The sequence below is a fragment of the Lutjanus erythropterus genome, chromosome 1 (assembly GCF_056507025.1).
Source record: "Lutjanus erythropterus isolate fLutEry1 chromosome 1, fLutEry1.hap2, whole genome shotgun sequence".
NCBI classification, from domain to species: domain Eukaryota; kingdom Metazoa; phylum Chordata; class Actinopteri; order Lutjaniformes; family Lutjanidae; genus Lutjanus; species Lutjanus erythropterus.
The window spans coordinates 41,298,909-41,309,037 of NC_139317.1; the positions used below are offsets into that span (position 1 = coordinate 41,298,909).

General features: G+C 35.6%; 1 protein-coding gene across 1 annotated transcript; it reads right to left on the reverse strand.

Annotated features, from left to right (window-relative positions):
• Positions 1–545: 545 nt before the first annotated feature.
• LOC146333304 (adhesion G-protein coupled receptor G5-like) lies at positions 546–9,493 on the reverse strand. The gene is made up of 11 exons (XM_084722060.1): positions 9,283–9,493; positions 8,347–8,466; positions 6,446–6,571; positions 6,264–6,309; positions 5,986–6,074; positions 4,386–4,501; positions 3,869–4,134; positions 3,664–3,757; positions 2,569–2,698; positions 1,825–1,981; positions 546–758 (listed from the first exon to the last, which is right to left on the reverse strand). Exons 1-11 carry the CDS (start codon positions 9,454–9,456, stop codon positions 658–660), a joined length of 1,419 nt encoding a protein of 472 aa, XP_084578186.1. The 5' UTR covers positions 9,457–9,493; the 3' UTR covers positions 546–657.
• Positions 9,494–10,129: the final 636 nt, after the last annotated feature.

Here is a 10,129-nt window from a genome sequence, read left to right on the forward strand (position 1 = left end):
TATAAATAATATTTTGTGCAAAAGGTCCATGCTACAGCAAACTAATCTGATGGTGTGATCTCTGACAGCACACATAGCAAACATCAACACAACAATCAGGTCAGTGCATGGATGGGGTGTGCTCTGCCAGCAAGGAGTGAGTTGAAAAGATCATCTTATTATGCTGTTGAATGTGAAAGTATTGAAATGGGCAGCAGACAATAAAAATATAATACACACATTTTGAGAGTTTTTCTGAGTGCTGCCATTTGAGAACCCCTGGTGTAGAGGATAGATAAATGCCTGACCACAAACTTTTTTATAAAACACCAGGGTATGAGATTAAGGACAAAACATTGAAAAAAACAGCACTAAAACTGTGAGTTTTTGAAATGTTTTGTATTTTAATATCACTCATCTACATAAGTTAGCAAGGGTTATGTCTGGCTAGCAGGTTTGCTTAGCTGCTACATTATTGTACTTAAAAAAAAAAACAAAGAAAAAACATAATAATGGCAAACTTTAGATTACTTCTGTATAAATCCATATACATACACACCCATACACACACACTTGCACACACACACACACACACACACACACACACACACACACACACACACACTTGCACACACACACACAAGAAAGATCGAGTCTGTGTGTACGTTGGCTTTAGGCTTAGCCGTTGGTGCTATGTGTTTCAGTACTCGTCTTTGCAGGTTGGGCTGATCTTCCAGTCTTTCTCAAAGACAGCAGAAACCACAGGAAGATGAAGAAACCTGAGTCGAAAGAGAAAAAGAAACAAAACTGTTAGCCAGAGAACACTGGGGGAGGATCATGCCTATCATGCAAATGCCACTGATAAACAATCTGACGTTTGCGTCATGTTGATTAATATACAAATAGTCAGGTTAATATACACACTGCACATAAAATTATGTATTTCAGTATTAGTTACCATTTATTCTCTGTGAGTAAGTCTCTTAGTCTCTAATACTCCTTCCTCCTGACATTTGAGTGATCTTGTCTTTATGTTTTCAATAAAAGAATAAAAATCCTCGATCTATGTTAAAAACACAGAGACTTTGATCTCTTATTGTCATACAGGAAGGTGTCCATGCAGCTGTGCCAATTTGTGTTTCCATTTCACATTCACAATGATTCTCAAGTTGGCCTGTCTGGACTGGCATGGACAAAGCAGAACATTTACTGGTCTTAATCACATTAGATTGAGCATAAACATCCATAAACATGTCAGAAAGACTCTATGTTTAACTTTCAGTAATAAATAAATAAATCATCAATATTAGTGTCAAAACTAAGAGCATCATCTTTACATTCACAATGACAACAGCTGTCATATGCAAAATATTATATATTGCAAAATATGCAACAAATGAGCAGTAAAATGCTCCATTATGTAGGGATGCACAATTATATTGGCATGTCATTAGTATCATCTGATACAAGCTTTAAAAATACACATTGTATTGGCCCGAAATTAACATTTCTGCTGATGTGATGGGTTGATAAGATGATGCTTCAGTTGTAGCAGTAGCTTTCTTATTTTGCCCAGTGACTGTGTCAGTTTTGAAATGCAAGGTATTTCATGTCTACCAGTTGTCTACTGAGAACAAAGTAAGCATAATAATATGTCAGTTCCTTTACAGGACAGACTTGATGTTCTGTGTACATATCGGCATCAGCTATCAGCAATCAATCAAAATGAGTTGAAAATGCCAGCAATAGGATGTCCACTATTGTGCATCCGTCCTCCACTCATTTACATAAAGTGATTAATATATTTGTCTCATTTCTGTCATATTTTCAGTGACATCACCAGACCTTGCAGTGAGTTTAGGATGGTGAAGAGGTACAGTCCAACAGTGGGTAGGTTGCCAAATGAGAAGAAGACCAGGCCCCATGGAATGCCGAGCAGAATGGTGACTCCCAGCAGGGTACAGATGTCTCGTCTGGCTCTGTCACTGTCCTTCTGTCCAAACTGACATGCAAAATAAAGTTTCAAATAACATATTAGCAGGCCACAGACCATCAGAAACCAGACTATAAAAATGCTGGGCACCAGAACTGCTTTGGAGGACAATACTTGACACGAAACCAGATATGAAAACTTTAAATATCAGACAGAGGTAGAAATAAGGAAATTATGAAATAAAGATAAAGGATAAGACAGCGAATCCCATGAATCAACGAATCCCATGAAAAGACAAAATAAACAATGTATTATTTGGTCAATTAATGCTGCTCCTTACCATGTCTATGACACTCATCACAGGCATGGTAGGAACATCATCACTCATTAAATTTATTGCTCTGGTGAGCATTTACAACAGCAGGATGGTGTATGTGGCGTTGACTCACAGTAAACCACAATGCATGTGCTCACAGTAATTAAGGAATACGCCACCCAGTTCAACAGTGTAGCTTTGAATACACAAACAGTACTTTTTGGTTTGGTTTTTGGTTTTAGTGGGATCAGTTGACAGCAAGAAATATACTTAATATAACCAGATTTATCATTTAAAGATCCTTTTTAAAGACAAAAAGAGCAGGTTCACACACACACACCTCTTGTCTCTGGCGGAGACTCACAACACGTCTGACAATCACCCCGAGTATGATCACATTAAAGGCAAACACCAAGCAGAACGCTCCCACCGTAGTCACCTTCTTTGCTGTGTCGTTGGCTATATAGCATCTACAAAGAGAGGGGGTATAGATAAGAATTTAATCTCACTAAGCAAAATCAAATATGAATTCTGTAATGATAATGTGAACTCAGGTGACTAAAGATTCAGTTATATGCTGCAAAAGTGTCCCTAGAGCAAGTAGGGATTCAGTGTTTCAACACGAGTCACGAGTCAATCAGATATATGTATATATATATATGTATGTATATATGTATATATATATATATATATATATATATATATATATATGTATATATATATATATATATATATATATATATATATATATATATATATATATATATATACATATATATATATGTATGTATATATTTATATATATATATGTATTTTACTTCAGAAAGAAAATAAATTTATTCATGCTGTTTTTTCCCAGAAAGCAGGGACAGATATGCAAGTTTTGTATGATGTGATAATTAGGACTTTCAGGCTGTGCAAAGTGTTGCTAAAGTTATGCAGAAAAAAAGTTACGTATGGATAATTCCATAAATGTGTATTTCATACTGAAAAAGCTGAAATATGCTATTTATTATTCCAACATTTCGGTGTTGTTCATGTTCAAATGTTACCAAAGCATTCACAACTAAAATTCAGTTGCAATTATTAAATTCAATAAAATAACTGATTTATCTGTTAATCTTTGCAGCAAAATTATGTGGTTAAAAAGTCACTTAATTTGAAAATTTTTAAATTTTAATTATTATTATTATTATTATTTTAATAATTTTATATGATAAATAATTAGTAATGTTTGTTTAATAACTATTATTAATGTTTGTTTAATAACTTCCCCCTGGCCTCCTGTCATTTTGTAAAATGTTCCTGTGAATAGGGTTTGTGTGCACCAATTCCAAAAACAAATTCACAGAAACTGTATTGGCCATGCAAACGCTTCATAAACACAAGTTAATTATTGTACATGTTTGCAAATTTGTTCCTGCTTTTCTCTTACATCGCAGTGCTGTTGGAGTTAGAGTTCACGGGGACAGGTCCATACATGTCTCTGTCTATGATGACCAGCAGGGATACAATGACTGCAGGGATACCTGAAACACACAGGTTAAGCAAGAACCTTTTACTTAAGGGTTCAGACCCTTCAAAGTTTGTTGACTGGTTCTGATAACTGGCAGCTCCCCGGCCTTGGCGACTCTACTGACCCCATCCCACCACGCTGAGTTTGAGTAAGTATCTCCTGATGTAGATGTTGAAGACTTTAACTAGGAGAAGATAGAGGTGGAACCCTTCCAGGGCCATCCAGCTGAAGGTGGCCAGCAGGGAGTAGTGAAGAGCTAGGGCCATGTAAAGGCAAAGCCCTGTCGAAGATGCTGCCACTGCATGACTGAGGAGGAAGTGCAGGTTGAGGAGGATTAGGGCGATGGCAAGGTTGATGTGGACCTTCATGGAGACATCTGCCCTGACTTTTCTGTCAGACAGAGGAGAATTAATCTGTGGAAAGTGTTCAGTTATGTGCAGATTTCATGGTCATATCACAGTGGCAATGAAATTTGATAAGATGGAGGAGGACAGGAAGGATGGATTAGGGAAAGAAAAGAATGAAAGAAGGAAGGAACAATGGAGGCAAGGAAGGAAGGGAAAGCACATTGCATTTTGAGTTAATGGTAAGAAGGAAAGGAGGGATGAAGGAGAGCCCTCTACCAGTGAAGGATAAATTACTTATTTGTGATGAAAAGCAGAAGAGTGAGGACCAGGGCAAAAAGAGAAATACTACAGCCAATCAGAGTGATGTATGTCTGAATCTCCTGGTCCGTTGATGTGAGGTTAACAGACACCTGTGGAAAAGGTACAAAGATACAGGGAAATGTTGTCTTTTTAACTTTATCACAATTATTTAATAGATACAGTTTGTGGTGAAGCAGATTGCAAAATATGCAAGTATGACAAGCTCATAAATTATAGCACATAGTTAGAAATTATACTATCCAAATGCACACAATGTTAAGTATGTAAATGTATCAGTAATCCAAACTGGTACCCCTTTACAATAAGACGACCCTAATAAATGTTTTAGAAATGGTTTATAATTTGGTTATTCATTGGGTTTTCACAAATCAATGTGGGCCCACAATTGGGCAAGATCTAGGTATCGCTTACTAGTAATTTTTCTTATTAATGAGTTACTGTAACTTAAAACCGGGAAAAGGGGGTCGTATTGTAATGTGTAAAACAATTCATGCTGAAAATATCAAGGTGAACAATATTGCCAAAGCATTAGTCTATGAATCTGATAATTTGATATGTTCATTTCATGCCAAATGAAACAAATTTACATACTGATGTTGGTCAAATGCTAGTACTTTTTACCAAATATGTGATGAAGCATATGACAAGTATGAAAGCTAGCTGATGGTGAAGACAATGTAAGGTAAGTAAGCAATGACATTTGAGACTTAACAGCGTAGATAAATGTAGGTTCATATTATTTGGCAAGGTAACTGTTGCCCTTTTTATCTTTTGTGTTGTAACAGCTTATTAATGATTCGTAATGTTTAAGTGTTTACAAATTAATTCATTATAAACCATTATAATAACTAATTATAAACCACTGATAAATAAAGAAAAAAGAAAATTCATAATGGTTGTCTTATTGTAAAGTTTTACATTGATACTTACACTTTAGTATAACAGGGTATTTCACTGACAATACTAATACTAATAGTGATAATTATCAATATGTGTTCTTAGATTTTTTTTTTTTACTTTTGTCATTTGTTGGTAGCAACAAGAATGAAACTACAGTAGGCTGTACCACCATGCAGAGAATCAAGATTCATAATAATTTCTTTAAGACAAATGTCTGACATGTCATGGCAGCCTATGTTATTATATCTACATCTGCTGTATGTAATTTGTGGGTATGAAGTGAAGTATTCCACTTACACTGGAGGTTTGCAGCATATATTAACAAAACAGGCCTTTTTTTTTTCAGAAGACATTTTGTCCTGTCACATTAGGAAATGCAAAGGTGTTGATCATAAAATGACTGATGTCTGAATTCCCTTTAGCTTGCTACTTCAGTTTCAGGTATTTTTTTTTTTTTTTTTTTTTAGGTATGTCTGCTTAGAAGAACACTGTAGGATTAGAGCTTCTATCTATTTTATAGATTTTTTTTAACTGATCACTACTGTAACAAAGCATCCTAAATATATTAAAACAGTTTCAGATGCTCCTCTACTGGAAATGCAGTCTTGATAAACTGATCACTTTGTTTTGATTGTGTCTCTATAGTTCCTCTGATGAAAAAGACCAAGCCTACCATGAGCACACCGAAGTATGTGAGGTGGTTGCAGGAGCAGGTGATGTGACTCTGATTCCTTCTGGTCATGCAGCCATTCTTGCTAAATTCTGGTAAGTCAAAAAAAAAAAAAAACAGACATACATTGTTATCATTATAGTAAAGATTCTGTCACATTTGAATTATGTCAGCTCACTTTTTGATCATGTGTGAAACCACCATGAATCCAACTCTAATTTTATAAGAACAAAAAACATTGCTGTTCTTATTCATGATGGATGTGATGCCTTATTACTCACTCTGTGTTGTAAAATTGAAGTACACACAAGTGGGTTCCTGGGTCGCCTGTGATACAGCAATATATTATGATATCATAATGTTTATACTGTTTATATGTATTTATGATTTTAACTGATTTTCATGTAGAAAAAACACAATTCTGCATGGTTACAAAAGTTGAAGTGAATGAAGTCGTAGTTACATTTATGGCCTTAGTGAGATTCATTGTGATGTTGACACGCTCCTGTAGTCCTGATATAATCTTGCCCCGTACACTCAGGCCAACCAGTCGGCTCTCATACAAGACATCTGAGGCTTCCAATGCAGTCTATGGTACAACACACAATCAAGTTTATCCAAAACAGTTATTGTGGTAAGAAATTATCACTATCTTGAAGTACAGTTACTAAAGGAAAAAGTCACCCAGTCATCCTACATTGCTTGATATCAGTGATTGACATTTTTTGGAAATGTTGCGACCCTTATTGGTTTATCAACTGCCCTTCGTGGGAACAGTAGTGACGAACAAAACCTCTGCTACCCCTAGTTCTGAAAAAAGGTACAGTTGCTACTAAAGGCAACATGTCTTGCTGCATCATTGCATTTGAGGATATTGTATTAAGCCAGAAACTGAGACCTCTTCCTCTTTCGTGGAAGAACTCTGTCTGTGTCATTGCTGAACATTTGCATAGATTGTGGAGACCTTCACACCAAAGGCAAATGTTCTCAGAATGCAATATATAGTTGTTCTTCATATCATCCCAGTATCAGCACGTTGAAATGAATAAACCTATGCCATATTTATATTTCACTTATCTTGACAAAGTTTATCCTGCTATGTTTAAAATGAGTCGCTGGTGGTCAATGGTGGTGAAGAAACATTGTGGTCAGTCCAAGATCTATGAACATCAAGTTATTAAGTACGTCGTGTAGTTTCAAAAACTGTCACATTCCAGGTAGATTTGCAACATTTCACTGTATTCGTCTTTTTGACAACCCAGCTCAAACGTTGTTTACTCCCCCATGAGTCACCCACACATTTACTAAACCATGAAGCCAGTAGAGAAAAGCTTGTGTTGGCAACAAAATTATTCCTAAAGGTGCTATATTGTTGATTTTTCCTTTAATCACAAAAGACAAAAAACATCTGTGCATCTGAATTTAAAGTATGGGAATGTAATGGAAAAAAGTGCAACTATTTGGTTTAAGTCCAAAATGTGTTCAACACATATAGCAACACAGTAAAGCACCACTCCGTTTTCAAAACTGTCCCTGCTTGCAAGTGAAATAACTCGACACCACTACAGTGTTACTATCCACTTCATGACATGTTCACTGTGATAACATTTTAATCACTTGATCTGAATGCACAATATGTCAATTCTGTCGTTATTTAAATCTCTGTTCAACCCAATTAAGTTTTTAATATGAGCATGAATACAATGACGAACATGCCCAAGATGTCAACTTTAAGTTTCAACTGTCTAGAAAACACCTGCAACTACAGCAAAGACTGCAGAAAAGGCCTCGGTTTTCACTTGGATGGATTGAAATAAGAGTTTATAATCTGATTGCTTGAATTACGTTACCAATACTAACTGAGCTGAATTCTAGAGGAGAATATCTCTGTATAAACCAAATAGCCAGTGGAAAAAAAAAATAAACTAACTAAAACTGGGCAACATAAGACCATGGCAGGGCACCTTTAAAAAAGCTTAATTCAGCTAAAATATAGTAAAACCAAGAGTGGTCCTTTTAATTTAAAGGGACAGTTCACCCCAAAATTTCAACTTTTTTTGTGCTTTGAACACCACAAGCCTATAGTGCCATTTAGTCTCATTACACTGTAGAGAACAGACATTTCTACAGCTGATATCTCCCAAACTCTGTGACTCACCAAAAACATCTTGATAAATAAGATAGATAGGTAAATAAATAACTCTACAAGCCAGGGGAAAATGATATATTTTTGATTTTGGGGTGAACTGTTCCTTTAAGTTTTCAATGTAACTACTATGCAAAATGAATAGTCTATTTTGGTGTTCAAATTGTTGTCTACACATATTTTTTTTTTTTTTTAACATAAAAAGTGTAATTTCTGACCATGTTTTGTTCAGGCAAGGTAATCATGCAGAACACAATTGTGTTGTCTGATCCAACATCCAGCTCTCTCGGCAGTCGAACACTCACTTTGTTGTTCATGACAGCCTTGCCTGGCTTTGCCTGGAGGTACAGAGCCAAAAACAGGAAGAAAAACAATCCATGTAAATAAGCTACCTGTAAGAGAATAAGGCAGCGCTCACAGCAACATTTATATCCAAGCACAACGCATAATATAATGTCATCCTTTTGGAGGAAATACTCAGTACCATTAAAAATAAGAATAATTGAAGAAGATTTCTTGTAAGTAGTTGCCCTGCCAGCCTGCATTTTACTAAAAACTGTCCTGGATGGATAAACATATAAATCCATACATTTATTGGAAATATATAATATTGTTAATATAATATTAATATAATATTGTGATTCATTAAATGATTCATTCATTAGGATACAATGTCTGAGAAGCATGAATGTCTGTAGCAAATTTCATTGCAATCCACCGAACAGTTGTTGATATATTTTCAATATCTTTGACTTGCTGGTGGCATTACAGGAGACATGTCAGAGAATCACCAACGTCATTAGGATACATGGTCTGCTCACCATAAATCTGTTAGTCTGGACCAAATTTTTCATGGCAAACCACACAACAGATGACAAGATGTTTCACTAAAGGCCAAAAATGTGAACTTCAAGGTCAAGGTATCACCAGAGTGAGTAGATTTCATCATCTGGGAACCATGAATGTACAAAATGTTATGGCAACCCATATAGTAATTTCATTGAGATATTCATGCTGTATCAAAGTGGATGATATTGCTGAAATTGTCATCCCTTGAACCATGCTGCAAGTATGACTAAAAATCTACCAGCAAATTAAAAATGACATTGTGATTTTGATTTAGTCTCCAATTCAGATATTAAATATATTCTTACCTCATTCTCACTAGCAGAAATTTCAAAGCCTTTGAAGGGGCCTTTGGGTTTGTGCAGGAGGGCCACTAAACCGTTGACGGACAGGTTCGTAGTCTCTTCCACCTCTGTTTCCTCTAGAAATGTTTCTAGCTCTTCAATGGCACTTGTGAAAAAGGACAAGAAAATTATAAACATACATCATGGTGATTTAATTATTATTTTCCTTAAAGCCTATTAACCTTAAATCTTATTTCAATCTCAACCTGCAAATTCTTCATATTGCTGTTTTTTTAACTCTCATGTACATATCTGGTGAAAGTTTTTTTGTTTTTTAAATACTCACAAATAAATACACAAACGCAAAAGCCCACACACACATAAAAATATTAACAGTTATCAAAAAGTATACAGAAATTAAAATGTTTACTTGAAAGAGTTGTGGAGGCCTCCAGTTTCCAAAATGCCCTGTACATAATTCATACAGTGTTTGGCAGCCGAATGCCCTGTAGAGTAAATGAATGATTTATTGATATTCAAGATACTCACACAATAATTGTAGTGTATTTCTAAAAAAGGGTGTATATTAAGGCGGCTCACCTGGTTTACCTACTTTTGACTCTTTGCATCTACTTTGACAACGTGAATGTTGAGGTTTATTGTTATTTGAATGATTTGAACCCTGACTTCCACTGTTTCGACAGTTACCGTGACCTTGTTTTCGACCATTATTTTCCTTGGTGCAGTGTGCAGACAGCACAGGCAGGACAAGCCAACAGAGGAGCCACCACTTCATCCTGTTAAATGAAGAAGACTTGTGAACAAAAACCTGTCTGTACTTTACCAACAGACATGTCATAAAATATATGAC